General features: G+C 47.5%; 1 protein-coding gene across 1 annotated transcript in view; it reads right to left on the bottom strand.

Annotated features, from left to right (window-relative positions):
* C2CD2 (C2 calcium dependent domain containing 2) overlaps window positions 1-17901 on the bottom strand; it is a 70742-nt gene that overhangs the window by 41119 nt on the left and 11722 nt on the right. Inside the window, exon 2 of the mRNA XM_025380937.1 lies at window positions 17730-17828. Within this exon, the coding sequence (XP_025236722.1) occupies window positions 17730-17828 (99 nt within the window). The remainder of the gene's footprint in view (window positions 1-17729; window positions 17829-17901) is intronic.

The following is a 17901-nucleotide window of genomic DNA, read 5'->3' as shown; positions in this document are numbered from 1 at the left end:
AGGCTGCAGTGAGCCGTGATTGTGCCATTGCATTCCAGCAGAAACATTCTGAACCTGCCTCAAATTTTTACATGGCCAAACAAAATACTGCTCCTGCTGCACTTGGAGGGACAACCATTAGGACCAAATCCTCTTCCAGGGCCAGCCCCTGCCTCTGTCACCCTAACAAATAATGCCCCATTTGCCAAATGGACAGGGACAAAATGGAGAGGAGATTTTAAAAACAAGTAATCTTCTTTTAGCGTATTAAGGTGTTATCCACAATGGGGATTAAATTCTCCCAACCCATGCCAACAGTGGCAAGGCCCCCACGGACCGAGAGGGGTTCCTCGCATCACAGCAGAAGGCAGGATCACCTGACACAGGTAAGCAGCTCCTCCTCACTAGTTAGCCTTCCTAAGTGGCCAGATGTCAAGGGTTAACATCTACCTAAATACCCACGAGTGGGTAGAGACTCTGATCTTGACCCTAGAGTCTCCCTCCCCCAATCAGCCATGGTCGTGAGAGCCTCTTCTTAACTTTCCAAGTGAGCTCTGTGGGGAATCCCAGTTCTATGGAACTGACAGACTGGGCCCTAAGTGTTTCCCTCTGAAACAGTCTGCTGTTAGTACAGGATTTTAAAAAGTTAAATAGAACAATTATCTAGCATGGGCGGCAGTGACAGTGAACTCCTCTGAGGACAGGAGTAAACCCCCAGCCCCAGGGCAGAACTCCACAGAGCCCAGGTCTGCATCCGCAGGAGGGAGCTCCCTTGACAACAACCAACCATCCCCCAATCTGCATTTTTTTGAGAATTTTTTTCCCCCAAACAAGCAAAGATTATTTACATAAAGCATTTCAAAATCAAGCAACAGAAGGGTGAACTTTGTTTTCCAAATAAACAACTTCCTCTCTGCATAAGTGACAGTGTTTTTCGGAAAGGGGGCTATTGGCGGTAAGTCAGGGTCTCCACGTGGAAAGCCCGAGAGGGGACTCATGGTTGGCAGGTGAGAGTTGGGTCGGGGAGCCCTGGGCAGCAGCTGGAAGCGCCACAGGGAGGAGAAAGCAAGACTGAAGGCTGAAGAGCAGGCTGAGCGGGGAGGCCTTCACTCACCTTCTCTGCTCTCTCCAGCCTCAACACCTTGACCTCATGTAGTTACATACCTATGCAAATAGCGCTTATCTGGAAACTACTCCTTTGTTTAGACTTGGGGCCAAAACATTCCAGGCACAGTTACTCCAAATTTCGCAATTGTTCACCAACAAGAGAGCTCCTGAGTCTTCAGATCTCACTGTGTCCTTTCACTTTCCTTTTCAATTAAGCTTCTTGAACAGCTTCCTCTGCTCCTTCTCTTAGAACACTCTAGAGAACTGGAAATCAGGTAATTACTTTTGTCTCCAAAGAAACCAGCAATGCAGCTGAGAACATGTATCCAGAAGGTTTATATACTTGAATATTTTTCACTGTCGTCACACTCTGAGACACCCAAGAAAAGAACTCCCAAGTAAAATGAAGGCAAAGACCCTTCACTAATCAAGGTGAGACCGCAAGCGAGTCTCGTCTCTGTAAATATTCTTTAAGACAGGATGCACTGGATAAAAAACACTATTTCTACTCTGGAACTGGGACTCAATTTAAAAAGTAAACTCCATTAGAGCTAAAGATTATCCCAATATCTACAACATTTAATCCTGTTTGCCCACTAATTCAAAATAAACGGCTAAAGATGTATTTTTATTTATATATTTTTGAGATGGAGTCTCACTCTGTCCCCTAAGCTGAAGTGCAGTAGCGCCATCTCGGCTCACCACAACCTCCACCTCACGGGTTCAAGCGATTCTCCTGCCTCAGCCTCCCAAGTAGCTCGGAATACGAGTGTGCCGCACCACGCCCAGCAAATTTTTGTATTTTTAGTAGAGACAGGGTTTCACCATGTTGGCCAGGCTGATCTCAAACTCCTGACCTCAGCCTGCCTCAGACTCCCAAAGTGCTGGGATTACAGGTGTGAACCACCGCACCCGGCTTAAAAATAAATGTATGTATGTATGTATGTATGTATGTATGTATGTATTTTGAGACAGAATCTCACTCTGTTGCCCAGGCTGGAGTGTGCTGGCGGGATCTCATTTCACCACAACCTCTGCCTCCTGGGTTCAAGCGATTCTCCTGCCTCAGCCTCCCGAGCAGCTGGGACTACAGGTGAGCACCACCACACCCGGCTAATTTTTGTATTTTTTTTTTTTTTTTTTTGAGACGGAGTCTCGCTCTGCCGCCCAGGCTGGAGTGCAATGGCCGGATCTCAGCTCACTGCAAGCTCCGCCTCCCGGGTTCACGCCATTCTCCTGCCTCAGCCTCCCAAGTAGCTGGGACTACAGGCACCCGCCAACACGCCCGGCTAGTTTTTTGTATTTTTTAGTAGAGACGGGGTTTCACCGTGTAAGCCAGGATGGTCTCGATCTCCTGACCTCATGATCCACCCGTCTCGGCCTCCCAAAGTGCTGGGATTACAGGCTTGAGCCACCGCGCCCGGCCTAATTTTTGTATTTTTAGTAGTGACTGAGTTTCACTATGTTGGCCAGGCTGATCTCGAACTCCAGACCTCATGATCCACCCACCTTGGCCTCCCAATTTGCTGGGATTGCAGGTGTAAGCCACCGTGCCTGGCCCAAGATGTATTTTTATAAGAAATTCTCGCAGGGAACTGAGATGAAAAGGGTTGGAAACAAGATGGCGGCCAACCTCAAGAGCTGCTGTTTATCCTCTTCTGGGGGAGCCTCGACCACATGGGGCTCCTGCTCCAACCTGACTCCAACCCCACCCCCAGCAACACTCTCCCTCCCTTTTCTTGTTAGATACTTTAAACAAGGAAGCCTTTCAGTAATACGGCACTACAAGGAAGTGTTGTTAATACATCACACGGTTTAATGTGGGCATTCTACAGTAGAAAGATGTTTGTGAATGTGTTCTCTTTCATCAAGTGTACACTAAAAGACATAAACAAGACAGTTCCTTTAACATGAAGGGCAGAAGGGAAGTGGGTCTTCTCCAGGCTGGCAGCTAGTGCTTCCTGACAGGGCCAGGCCGCTCGACCGCACCAACCTCCTACGCCCCGTGCTCTGTATTCCCACCAACCGACAAAACCTCGGGGCCACCACAGGTCTTTCGCTCTGTATCCTCCAGGCCAGAGTCAGGCTGCACCTGCAGGCTGGCTCGGCCCAGAATTCCATACACCATCATCCAGACGAACAGGTGGCCTTGTGGGAGTCCCATTCAGGGGCGGCATCTGCCCTGGATCTCAGAGGATGGGGTCTCCAATGAGGAACCTCCACCACCCGCCCTAGGAAAGACCCTCATTCAAAACAATTTCACAACCTGTTAGCATTTTAGCATAAATTCCAGGTTCATGGAATACCCAGAATTTCAAATCATACAAAGCAAAGCAAAAAAAAAAAGACAACTGAGCTGAGCTTCCTGTTTACAGCTAGCTAGAGTGACAAATGTGGACAATTTTAAATCATGGTGCCCATACCAAACAAGCAGCCCCTTGAGTTATGGACAGGGCAGGGGACCGTCCCTCACCCCCCAACCCCGCAGCTCTCAAGGCATATTTCAGCATCAGGTAGAACACACGTGCACACAACACAACACACACACCCAGGGCAAGCTATGGGTTTCCCCTAGAGAGGATATGGAATAAGGTTCTGGGGGAAATTCCACACGATCGCCCAGTTCTGTCTGTAGCTGTGGTTTTACAGATGAAAAGGGTGATAATGCTGACCAGTTCTCCTTTCCCTATCTTCGTTGTCTTTTTTATGGTGAGGATGTGGTGGGGGCAGGAGCTTACGTGAAATAATAAAAGTGATAATATCACACCTGTAATCCCAGCGCTTTGGGAGGCCAAGGCGAGAGGATCACTTGAGTCCATGAGTGCAAAACGAGACTGGGCAATCTAGTGAGATCCCACCTCTACAAAAAATTTAAAAAATTAAAAAGTAATAAAAATGAAAAAAAAATCATACTAACAGCATGGTTTATTTTGTGCAGTAGCTCCATACCTTGGCCAAGTGACTGCACCTCTCTGCCTCAGTTTCTCCTTCTGTACAGTGGGATGATGCTTCTGACACAGGCTCGTTGTGAGCTCTCATGAGAATGGATACAAGCTCTATACCCAGGGCCTGGTCACACCTGATACCATCACATGCCACAACATGGCAGGTGCCAGGCAGGGTACTGCACGGGCACAGGCCTGCCCTGCTTCCTACAGCCCTGCTAGGGAGGGGCTTCTACAGCACGGACACAGAACCTGTGGCTCAGAGAGAGAAGGAAGTGCCCCAAACAAGCCCAGATCCAATCGGGGTCTCCCTGGCTTCTGACATGGGCCTTTCCCCAGGCTAGGTGGGTTGTAACTTTTATTTAAAACTTTCAGTTCCAGCCAATCGTTATACCATGGGGAGCCTCCATTTATTTAGAAATGAAACTGAAAACACACAACTAAAGCATGTCCAGGACTCCTGGCTCCACACTGTGCCAGGCGACATCACTCAAGTCTCCAAAGATCACAAAGTGATCAGCTCTTGCCTTCATCAGCAAGTTTTCCAAATGAATGTTAAGTTGAAAGCTACACTCACCATACTGTAACAAAAACGCAGGCAGTGGCTGCTAGCAGAGTACGATGAACAAGAGCAGGTCTGGTATAAAGACAGTGACTCTGCATTCCAAAGCTTAGCTTAGCGGAAGAACAGGCTTCTGCCTTAAGGGTACCACTCATATTTTGGGGCAGAAAGCAGGCACTTTCAAAAAGGGGCTTGGCATGAATGTCATGAAAGGGAAGAAGCGAGCAGGTGAGGGTTCACATAACTTGCTTTGGCACCTTATCTACTGAGTGTCCAAGCTGGTGACCGCTGGTGCCTTAGTGGCCAGGACTACGTTGTTACAGCTGAAACTCTTCCGGTGGGAGAGTTTGGTCATGGGCACACTTAGGGTTGTAAATCGACTGTTATCTCTCCAGGAAACCTCCCGGTGGGTGAGGGTTTCTTTCAGACCTCCTGAGCACATGGTTAGACGAGCTTTCCCGGTAGGCAGTGTCTGGTGAAAGGGAGGTAAGAGGCTATAATTGCATTTCTAAAGGGCTAAAAAGTGGGGAGCAGGGGGAAGTGGAGAAAAGAAAAGAGAAAAAATAATAATAAACAACAATAACTCATTCTCTTTTTCTTAGAAAATGGGGGTATTCAGGGCTGGGCACAGTGGCTCACACCTGTAATCCTAGCACTTTGGGAGGCCGAGGTGGGCAGATCATGAGGTCAGGAGATCGAGACCATCCTGGCTAACACGGTGAAACTCCATTTCTACTAAAAATACAAAAAATTAGCTGGGCGTGGTGGCGTGGGCCTATACTCCCAGCTACTCAGGAGGCTGAGGCAGGAGAATCACTTGAACCCAGGAGGCGGAGGTTGCAGTGAGCCAAGAATGTGCCATTGCACTCCAGCATGGGCGACAGAGCAAGACTCTGTCAAAAAAAACAAAACGGGGGTATTCCGTTACAACACTTCCTAAAAGAAATGCAACTCTTTTTCAGTGAGCGACCTGTCACAGCACAATTCCTAAGCGCTGACTCACATTCATGTTTTTACCGATGTGTGGACCTTGGACCCCCAGGGAAGGGAGCATGAAAAGCTCCTGGCCGGGCACGGTCGCTCAAGCCTGTAATCCCAGCACTTTGGGAGGCCGAGACGGGTGGATCACAAGGTCAGGAGATCGAGACCATCCTGGCTAACACGGTGAAACCCCGTCTCTACTAAAAAATACGAAAAAAAACTAGCCAGGCGAGGTGGCGGGTGCCTGTAGTCCCAGCTACTGGGGAGGCTGAAGCAGGTGAACCCGGGAGGCGGAGCTTGCAGTGAGCCGAGATCACGCTACTGCACTCCAGCCTGGGGGACGGAGCAAGGCTCCGTCTCAAAAAAAAAAGAAAAAAGAAAAGCTTCTGAACCCTCATGTGCCAGGGAAGGGCTGTGGCTGCCCCTGCGGGGGAAGGGCTGGCTCTCAGGTGGCTTGAGATATGGATATAAGAATTTCCTTCTCCTAGGTCACACATTCTAGAGCAAATCTCTCCCACGACATGAGGAAAGACAACATAGGTAGAAACTTGCTGCTGTTGTGTAAGAATGTAATTAAAGTCTAGGAGAAATAAATGCGCTCGGTGCATGTTGGGACTAGAAGAGAATGCACAGAGAGCCCCCGGAGAAAAGTCTCAAGGCCATGCTTTGCTGCCTCCAAGCCAGCCCTCGCTGGAGCCCGCTCACAGGGGCTGCGGGCAGGAGCGTGCTTCCACACCTGGTCTGAGCAGATACCCTGCAAGGCAGGCACCCAGGAGAATTCCCTCAGGAAAATGCCACAGCCCTGCAGGGCTTGCCGCCTGTGATAAATATGTGTTTGGTCTTTGTTCCTGATGCCTGGCACAAAGCTCTTAAAACCCTTGGAATCTCCCAAGAGATGAGAGAGTCTTTTGAGAAAAGTGCCCTTTTTTTTTTTTTTTTTTTTTTTGAGATGGAGTCTTGCTTGCTCGCTCGCCAGGCTGGAGTGCAGTGGCGCAATCTCGGCTCACTGCAATCTCTGCTTCCCAGATTCAAGCAATTCCCCTGCCTCAGCCTCCCAAGTAGCTGGGACTACAGCAGGTGCGTGTCACCACACCCAGCTAATTTTTTGTATTTTAGTAGAGATGGGGTTTCACCATGTTGGCCAGGATGGTCTTGATCACCTGACCTCGTGATCCACCTGCCTCAGTCTCCCAAAGTGCTGGGATTACAGGTGTGAGCCACCACGCCTGGCCAAGTGTCTTTTATATGCTAACAAGAGGGCTGTTGGGGGGACCCCAGATAGCATCAGGATGGGGGCTGGTCACTTGAGAAACTTTGAGCCCCACCTCCAGCATCCCACCACCTCATCTCCGGCATCCCACCACCCCATCTCCAGCATTCCACCACCCCACCTCCAGTACCCCACCACCCCACCTCCAGCACCCCATCTCCAGCACCGCACCACCCCACCTCCAGCACCCCATCTCCAGCACCCCACCACCCCACCTCCAGCATTCCACCTCCCCACCTCCAGCACCCCATCTCCAGCACCCCACCACCGCACCTCCAGGGAGGGCAGAGGGGCCAGAGGCTGCATTCAATCACCTATGGCCGATGATGTAATCAATCACACCTAGGGAATGAAGCCTCCATAAAAACCCTGAAAGGACAGGTTCGGGGAGCTTCCAAGGTGGTGAACACATCAAGGTACCGCACAGGTGGTTCGCCCAGGCAGGGCATGAAGCTGCTGGAGTCCCTGCCCTCCCTCTCCACCCACCTAAGCATCCCTTCGACGTGGCCAATCCTGAGTCATATCCTTCCTAATAAACTAGTAATAGTAAGAAAACTGTTTTCCTGAGTTACGTGCTGTGAGCCGCTCTAGTAAGACATGTGAACCTCAGGGGGTAGGTTGGGGAAATCTCCGATCTACAGTCAGAAGAACGGGGGCAACCTAGAGCTTATGCCTGGTGTCTGAAGTGGGGGCAGTCTTGTGGGACCCGGCCCTGGGCCTGTGGGATCTGTGTTAAGTCTCAGTAATGTCAGAATGGAGTTGAAGTGTAGGATACCCGGTTGGCATCAGAGCTGAAGAACTGAGAGTTGGTGTGAGAAAAACTCGCACACATTTGGTGTCCAAAGTGTTGTGAGTAAACATAGTTGAGACCGCTCCTCACTGCAGCCGCGGCTGGGCCGGGTGTGGACTCCGCACTTCTCCATCGTTGGTCCTGCGGGATGACTCAAGTTGCTTCAAGCTCTGGAAGACCTCACTCTGTGTAGACTATGCAGAGAGGGTCTAGCAGATGAACCAGATATTTGCAAAGGTGATGACTTGGACACACAGAGGCCTTCAGGGGTGGCAAGAGGAAGTCCAAGAAAAGGGCATCCAGTAGCCAGGGCAGCCGGTTCCACTGGGAGAGCGACCCACAGGGAGACTCCAGATGGAACACCAGTCAGGCGTTTGTCGACGGAGAGGAGGTGGGGAGTTCAGGCCAGCCAGTCCCCAGCCTTATCCCACTGATCAGAGATGGCATTATATAACAGACAGGCTGGGTTCCGGCGGCCTTGTCCCTGTCTTGGCTCAAATGCCAACCACATGTCCCTTGTCAAGGCTGAGTAGAAAGATGAGGAAGATGCAACCTGACACCACGGTGTGAGCTTTGAAAGGGAGGGGCAATGCCCTGGAATGAGAACTTCCTATTTCTTTACTATCTCTTATTTGTCACAGGTCCTCAAGTTCTGTTACAGTTTTTTTTTCCTTCTCAAGAATTATGCCCAGCTGAGGGAACCGAGGCGGTGCTGACACGGAATTCAGTGCAAATTTGGAGACCACGGGGGTGTGTGGCTTAGATACCAGAGAAGAAGAACACCATTGTGAACCCGGCGCCCTACACGGCAGTTCTAGAGCTGAACTCACAGAACAGTATTAACAAAAAGAGGCCTTGCTGTCTTATCATTTTCATTTAACGCATGATAAGCAGTGTCTCACCCTGGACATTTTACAAGAGATTAAGCTGGCTGGATGCCTTTGCAAAAACAGTGCCCTAAAAATGTGTCATGTTTGGCCAAGATGCTCGACCAAGAATGGAAAAGGCCATGTACAGAATCCAAGCACCCGAGGGTGTTCTACTCCTTATTGACCCTTCCCAGGAGCCCGGGCAGATCCCAACAGGACTTCCTCCTTGTGGTGTGCACAGGATCCAGGCTGGCAAGAGCGACCGGGCTCCTCCTCCCACACTCACAGCCCTGTGAAAGGGGAGGGGAGGGGAGGGGACCCGTCTACCCAACCGGTGGGCTCACTCCACCTCAAAGGACAGCGCGAGCCACAGCCAGGACAAGGCAGTGGCAAGGGCTCCTTTCCTCATTTGGCCACAAAAACATAAAAGTCAAGAGCTATGCGGAACATTGTTGCAAAAGAAAACAAGAGTCTGCTGTGTGCTTTTTCTCTGGCAGGAAAAACTTGCAAGAACACGGTTAACAGCAGCCCCATCCCAGCAGGCGGGAGCAGGAGGTCAATAGTTAAAAAATAATAATAATCAAAGTTGGGACATTTTTATTTTTAACTTTTTAATGAGCATGAACTATTTCTGTAATTGTATCAAAACAAATGCAATTTAATCATCCACTTTCATCAGGTGAGGTAGCTCATACCTATAATCTCAGCACTTTGGGAGGCAGAATATGATGCATTACTTGAGCCCAGGAGTTCAAGACCAACCTGGGCTACAAAGTGAGACACCATCTCTACAGAAAAAATAAAAAACTAGCCAGGCATGGTGGTGCATGTCTGTAGTCCCAGCTACTCGAGAGGCTGAGGCAGGAGGACTGTTGAGCCCAGGAGGTCAAGGCTGCAGTAAGCAGTGTCTGTGCCAATACACTCCAGCCTAGGTGACAGGGTGAAACTCTGTCTCAAAAAATAAAAAGTAGTCCATTTCCTAAGGTTGCTTTTCTGACAATATGTATCAAGATCCTTAAAAATGCACATACTCTTTCTCAAGTACCTCTACTCTTCTACGTCTAGGAACAGTGAAGAAATAAACACATGAGCAAAAATAACAATAGAGGTAGGCGAAAATATTGAGCCTCGCACAGGCTTGGCATTGCTCCATGTGCTGTACCTGCAGTAACTCACTCCATCCTCACAGCCTGTCTAGGGGGTGGAGAGTATCCTCTACCTTTACAGGTAAGAAGCCGAGCCACACAAGGAACCCTGCTCCTAACCAGGACAACACGGCTGCTGCTTCACAGCCTTGACTCGTGTTTTGTTTTGTTTTGTTTGCTTTTTCTGAGTGGAGTCTAGCTCTGTCGCCCAGCCTGAAGTGCAATGGCACAATCTCGGCTCACTGCAACCTCTGCCTCCCAGGTTCAAGCAATTCTCCTGCCTCAGTCTCCCAAGTATCTGGGATTACAGGCATGTACCACCACGCTCAGCTAATTTTTGTAATTTTAGTAGAGACGGGGTTTCACCATATTGGCCAGGCTGGTCTCAAACTCCTGACCTCGTGATCCACCTGCCTTGGCCTCCCAAAGTGCTGGGATTACAGGTATGAGCCAACGCGCCCGGCTAGCCTTGACTCTTATGCGTTCATTCATTAGAATTTTTGAGGAATTTTAGTGACATGGGGGAAAGAATATAAATGGAATATAGTGTAAATTGTAGCAAAAAATAAATGCAGAAGAAAAAGACTGGCAATGCACACCAACACAGGAACAGAGCTAATCACTAGTTCACACAACTACCGTGCGTTTTTATTAAATATTCTTCTGTGTTTTTCAAGTTTTCATCAATGAACTTGTATTGATTTTATGATAATAGCAGAATTCCTATGTTTGAGACAGAACGGACCCATGACAGCCTGAGGTCTGAACTTGCCAGAGCCTGTGAGTATCTGCAAACTGCAGCATGCCCGTCTGTGCTTGCTGAAGCCTGACCTCCACAGCTAGAAAAGTCCTGACACCGAGGGCTGGGCGCAGTAGCTCACGCCTGTAATTCCAGCACTTTGGGAGGCCGAGGCGGGCGGATCATGTGGATCAGCCTGGCCAACATGGTGAAACCCCATCTCTACTAAAAACACAAAAATTCGCCGGGCATGGTGGTGTGCACCTGTAATCCCAGCTACTCAGAAGGCTGAGGCAGGAGAATTGCTTGAATCCGGGAGGTGGAGGTTGCAGTGAGCCGAGGTTGCGCCACTGCACTTCAGCCTGGGTGACAGAGCAAGACAGCAAGACTCTGTCTCCAAAAAAAAAAATGTCCTGACTCCTTGAATGGTGTTGGGAAAGCTGGCTACCCACATGCAGAAGAATGAAATCAGACCCTTATCTCACACATATACAAAAATCAACTCAAAATGCATGAAGAACTTAAATGTGAGACCAGAAACTATAAAACTACTAGAAAAAAACACAGAAGGAAAGCTTTAAGACATTGGATTGGGCAATGATTTTTTTTGGTATGATCCCCAAAAACACAGGCAACAAAAACAAAAACAGACAAATGGGATTGCATCAAACTAAAAACTCTGCACAGCCAAGGACCCATCAACGGAGTGAAGAGACAGCCTACAGAATGGAATCACATATTTCCAAAGCGTATGTTTGATAAGTGGTTAATATCAAAAATAAATAAACAACTCAAATAGCTCAACAGCAAGAAAACAAATAACCCAATTAAAAAATGGGCAAAGGACCTGAATAGACGTTTCTTAAAAGGAGACATACAGATGGCCAACAGGTCTCTGAAAAAATGCTCAACATCACTAATCATCAGGGAAATGCAAATCAAAGCCACACGGAGATATCACGTCAAACCTGTGAGAATAGCTATTAGCAAAAATATGAGCGATAACAAGTGCTGGTAAGCACATGGAGAAAAGGGAACCCTTGTGTGCTGTTGGTGACACTGTAAATTATTACGGCCATTACAGAAAACAATATGGAAGCGCCTTTAAAAACTAAACAGAGAACTAACATATGATCCAGCAATTCCACTACTGGGTATACTACTGACCCTTGAACAACATGGGTTTCCACTGCACAGGTCCACTAATACGTGGATTTTCTCCCACTTCTGCCACCCCTGCTACAGCATGACCAACCCCTCCTCTCCCTCCTCCTCAGCCTACTGAACGTGAAGACGATGAGGATGAAGACCTTTATGATGATTCACTTCCACTTAATGAATGGTAAATAGATTTTTTCTTCCATATGATTTTCTTTTCTTTTTTCTTTTTTTGAGATGGCATCTCGCTTTGTTACCCAGGCTAGAGTGCAGCAGCGCGATTTCAGCTCGCTGCAACCTCTTCCTCCCAGGTTCAAGCAATTCTCTGCCTCAGCCTCCTGAGTAGCTGGGATTACAGGCACCTGCCACTACGCCCGGCTAATTTTTTTGTATTTTTAGTAGAGACAGGGTTTCACCAAGTTGGCCAGGCTGGTCTTGAACTCCTGACCTCATGATCCACCCGCCTCGGCCTCCCAAAGTGCTGGGATTAAAGGCGTGAGCCACCACGCCCGGCCCATATGATTTTCTTAATAACATTTTTCTCTAGCTTACTTCATTGTAAGAACAGAGTAATACAGATAACATACAAAATATCTGTCAATTGACTACATTATCAGTAAGGCTTCTGGTCAACAGTAGGCTATTAGTAGTTAAGTTTCTGTGGAATCAAAGTTATATGTGGAGTTTTTTTTGGTTTTTTTTTTTTGAGATGGAGTCTTGCTCTGTCACCCAGGCTGGAGTGCAGTGGTGCGATCTCAGTTCACTACAAGCTCTGCCTCCTGGGTTCATGCCATTCTCCTGCCTCAGCCTCCTGAGTAGCTGGGACTACAGGTGCCCGCCACCACGCCTGGCTAATTTTTTGTATTTTTAGTAGAGACGGGGTTTCACCGTGTTAGCCAGGATGGTCTCGATCTCCTGACCTTGTGATCCGCCCGCCTCAGCCTCCCAAAGTGCTGGGATTACAGGCGTGATCCACCGTGCCCGGCCTATATGTGGATTTCTGATGGCACAAGGGGTCAGTGCCCGTAACCCTCATGCTGTTCAAGGGTCCATTATAGATCCAAAGGAAATAAAATCAGTATGTTAAAAAGATACCTGGAGCATTATTCAAAACAGCCAAGAGATGGAATCAACCTGAGTGTCCATCAACAGATGAATGGATAAAGAAAATGTGGCAGATATACACAATGGAATATTAGCCTTAACAATGAAGAAAATCCTGTCATTTGCAACAACATGGATAAACCTGGAGGACATTACGTTAAGTGAAATAAGTCAGGCACAGAAAGACAAATTCCACTTGATCTCACTTATAAGTAGAATCTTAAAAAGTTAAACTCAAAGAAACCAAGAGCAGAATGGTGGTTACCAGGGGCTAGGGAGTTGGGGACACTGGGGAGGTATTGGTTAAAGGATACCAAATTTCAGTTAGAAGTTCAAGAGATCTATTGCATACCATGGTGACTAAAGTTAGTAACAATACATTATATACCTGAAAATTGCTAAAAGAGTAGATTTTAAATTTCTAACCACACAAAATGTTAAGTATATGACATCATCCACATGTTAGATTTAGCCATTCCACATGTATATATATATCAAAACATCAAGATGCATACCACAAATATGTACAATTTTTGTCAATTAAAAAAATAAATTTTAAAAAGAAAATAAAGTCATTGACACCTGACAAGGATTGACAAATCATAGCTCAGGTAAAGGAAGGGTAAACAAATTAAACAAAGCTTGCTATGTGAAATAATGAAAGCTTAAGAAATCTCTATACCCTTCCACATCTTTTATTATTGTGGTAAAATATACATAACATAAAATTGACCATTTTAGCCATTTTTGAGTGCACAGTTCAGTGGCATTAAGTCCATTCACTTTGTTGCATCAACCATCATCACCATCCACCTCCAGAAGCTGCATCTTCCCAGACTGAAACTCTGTCCTCACTAAGCACTACATCCCCACTTTCCTCCCCCAAGCACCTGGCACGCACCATTCCACTTTCTGTCTCTCTGAATCAGGCTACTCTAGGGACCGCTAAGAAGTGGACTCATACAGCATTTGTCCCTTCACATCTGGCTTATTTCACTGAGCATAATGTCCTCAAGGTTCATTCATGTTATAGCCTATGTCAGAATGTCCTTCCTTTCTTTTTTTTTTTTTCTTTTTTGAGATGGAGTCTCGCTTTGTCACCCAAGCTGGAGTGTAGTGGCATAATCTCAGCTCACTGCAACCTCCACCTCCCGGATTCAAGCAATTCTGCCTCAGCCTCCTAAGTAGCTGGGATTACAGGCGCGCACCAACACGCCCAGCTAACTTTTTGTGTATTTTTAGTAGAGATAGGGTTTCATTATGTTGGCCAGGCTGGTCTCGAACTCCTGACCTCGTGATCTGCCCACCTCGGCCTCAAAGTGCTGGGATTACAGGCTTGAGCCATGGTGGCCGGCCTAGAATGCCCTTCCTTTCTGTGGCTGAATTCTATTCCATTTCCTTATCCATTTGCCTATCAGTGAGCCCTTGGGTGGCTTCCACATTTCAACCGTGTTGAAAAATGTTCCTATGGTCATGGCTGTACAAATACAATGCTGTTTTTAACTTCTAATTTACATGTACTATTTTTGTCATGTCCATTTCTGGAATTGTATTTATTAAAGGGATTACAATTGAATCACCTACTGTCTCAGGCCACTTTTCTGGCAATATGAAGTTTTTTTAAAGATAGAGTCTTGCTATTTCCACAGTTCCGCTTGCTCCACTCTCTGTCCAGGCCAGGCCTGAACATTCCACTCCTCTCTTTACTGGGAAAGCACCGGAAAACACCATACAGAAACCACCCCGCCATAAAGGGATTCAGACCCTGTTTGCCACAAATAGAGAGGGTGCGCGCCATCCGGGAAGGCACTTCCAAAGCAGCGGGCTCCAGGAGGGCAGGCCCACAGCTCTCTGCGCCTCAGCTCCCCAGGTGTAAAATGGGCACTGGACCACCTGCCGCAGGACCCTCCCAGCTCTCCAGGCTGTGCCAGGCTCAGCATCCTGCACTGCTGCCATGGGCTCCCTCCTGCAACCCCAGTATTTTCCAGTAACTTCCTCACATTCATTGCAAGGATTATGTAACAGTGTGGCTCCAGTGCTGACAAGGGTATGCAGGAAGGAGAGCTCTCCTATGCTGCTGGGGCAAAGAAAACCGGAACAGCACTTTGGTGACTGACTCAGGAATACTTGGCCAAGCTGAAGTGTGCACACCAGTGACCTGCCAGGCTCATGCCTTCTCTTGGGATCCTCCGGTGCTTGTCTGAGGAGTCGGGAGGCAATGAACAGACACAATCGCTGCAGCACTCTCTGTGCAGACTGAGCATCCCGAATCCAACAATCCCAAACTGAAATGCTCCAAAATCTGAAACTTTTTGAGTGCCGATATGATGCTCAAAGGAAATGCTCACTGGAGTATTTTGGATTCGGGATGCTTGACTAGTAAAAAATAATGCAAATATTCAAAAATCCAAAAAAAGATCTGATACCCAAAATACTCCTGACCCCAAGAATTTCAGATAAGGGATACTCAACCTGTACTTTCGAAAAAGAGAAAACAATTTAATTACCCAGTAATAGGAGATGGGTAAGTGAGCTCGGGTTCATCTGGAATCCTGAATTATAGCTGAAGCAAAATGAACAACAAAGAAAAGAACTACAAAAACTAACCTGGAGAAGTCTCAAAATTACAGTGATCTACATAGAGAAATCTTGTTGCAAAAGTACATAAAAAATGATAAACATGTTAAACACACAAATACCCCAGCTGTCACAGGGATACGTGAGAGGTGGGGTGGAGGGGCCCGCAACACTCTCCTCCATCTGGGGCCACATGGGCGTCCCCTCCTTGCTGTCTGCTAAATGGCACCCACACACCTAACTTGATAATAAAATGCAGACAGAGGCCGGGCGCGGTGGCTCAAGCCTGTAATCCCAGCACTTTGGGAGGCCGAGACGGGTGGATCACAAGGTCAGGAGATCAAGACCATCCTGGCTAATACGGCGAAACCCCGTCTCTACTAAAAAATACAAAAAACTAGCCGGGTGAGGTGGTGGATGCCTGTGGTCCCAGCTACTTGGGAGGCTGAGGCAGGAGAATTGCATAAACCCAGGAGGCGGAGCTTGCAGTGAGCTGAGATCCGGCCACTGCACTCCAGCCTGGGCGACAGAGCGAGACTCTGTCTCAAAAAAAAAAATGCAGACAGAGCCATAAACATCATACAGCAACACAGGCAACATATAAACACAAGCTGAAAATGAAGAAAGAGCAGACCAACTTTAGAAGAACAGTCATCAGTGTAGCTAGGAAGAGGAGTAATAGAGGACGGAACTTCATTATAGATGATGCTTTCAAAAACAGATTATATACACATATGGGAAATATATATGTGAGTTATGGGGAAGGGGGGAAGCACTGATTTCTTCTTTTCCCTCCTAAAGTGAGACCATACCCTCATGTCTAACTGTAACTCTAGACTGTAAATTACAAATCAGTGCATTCAGCAGCCAACAAGAACATTGTATTTATCCACATGGAGCTGGTCTTTGGATTTGCTAGTTATGCTGAATATAACTGGCAAATAAACCGTTTTTATTAACGGGGAAAATTCAGAGCCCAAGAGTAAGAAATATAATAATAATAACAACAACAACAATAATATAATGAGTACAAGGGTAAGACTTGTATTAAAGAGAAAATTTCAGCTGGTCATGGAGAATCACATCTATAATCCCAGCACTTGCTCCCAAAGGCTGAGGTGGGAGGATCACTTGAAACTAACAGTTCAAAACCAGCCTAGGTAACATAGCAAGACCCCATCTCTGCAAAAAAAGAAACAAAAATAATTAGCCAGGCACAGTGACACGCGCCTGTAGTCCCAGCTACTCAGGAAGCTGAGGCAAGAGGATCATTTGGGCCCAAAAGTTTAAGGGTACAGTAAGCTGATGCCCCTGCACTCCAACCTGGGCAATAGAGCGAGATCCCATCCCTAAAACAATACAAAACAAAACCAAAAAAGAGAGAAAATGTCTTAGGACTTATTTCAGAAGCTTTTATGCTTTATGGTATCTGATGAGTCTAGTAAGTTGAGCATATAAACTGTTAGCAACAGGAAAATGAATTCTACATAACATCTACATAGTTCATATATATGTAAACATATGTATATAAAACGAGATATATCATAATATATAAAGTCTACAACAGGATGTACATATTTGAGCAACAGATATCAGATGCCCTGAGATATGATTCACCTGTTGAAGCTGTACAAATCAATGGTTTTTAATATATTCACAGAGTTCTACAACTAACACCACCATCAATTCTAGAACATTTCATCCCCCCAACGTGAACGCCTCAGCCCATCAGCAGTCACTCTCCATTTTCCCCCAAGAGTCCCTCACCCAGGCCCTGGCAACACGAACCTCCTCTGTGTCCCTGCAGGTTTATCTACTCTGGATAGTTCATATAAATGGAATCACACAATACGAGGCTTTTTGTGTCCAGCTTTTTCTACTTGACACCTGATTTTCAGGGTTCATCCGCACTGGAGCGAGTGTCAGAATCTCGCTCCTTTTCCAGGCGGAATAACGTCCCATTATGTGGACGGATCACACTTTCTTCATCCACCCATCAGTTGATGAGCCAGATGGTGGTTTTGATTTTTTTCCTACTGTAAAGGGTTCTGCGTTTTCGATGATTCTTTTTTTTTTTTTTGAGACAGAGTCTCGCTCTGTCGCCCAGGCTGGAGTGCAGTGGCCGGATCTCAGCTCACTGCAAGCTCCGCCTCCCGGGTTCACGCCATTCTCCTGCCTCAGCCTCCCGAGTAGCTGGGACTACAGGCGCCCGCCACCGCGCCCGGCTAGTTTTTTGTATTTTTTTAGTAGAGACGGGGTTTCACCGTGTTAGCCAGGATGGTCTCGATCTCCTGACCTCGTGATCCGCCCGTCTCGGCCTCCCAAAGTGCNCAGGATGGTCTCGATCTCCTGACCTCGTGATCCGCCCGTCTCGGCCTCCCAAAGTGCTGGGATTACAGGCTTGAGCCACCGCGCCCGGCCCGATGATTCTAAACAAAGCAAACTGCCCGTCCCCCGCACCAAGTTCACTTCCTCCTGCAGGGAAAGGGGCTCCCGGGCTCACCTTCTCCTCGGCCGACCTGAGCACACTGGAGACCTCCTGCACTGCCAGCTCCAGGGGCTGCTGCCGCGGGTCCTCCTCAAAGGACAGGAAAGGCGGGCCCTGGAACAGAGGAGTGGCATGAGGAGGGGCATGCACAGGAGGGGCTGCATCTTTTAAATTACGTATCTGTTTA

This window comes from Theropithecus gelada, chromosome 3, assembly GCF_003255815.1.
Source record: "Theropithecus gelada isolate Dixy chromosome 3, Tgel_1.0, whole genome shotgun sequence".
Taxonomy (NCBI): domain Eukaryota; kingdom Metazoa; phylum Chordata; class Mammalia; order Primates; family Cercopithecidae; genus Theropithecus; species Theropithecus gelada.
The sequence above is the reverse complement of the archived record's forward strand: the minus strand, read 5'-3'. Positions and strand labels throughout refer to the sequence as shown.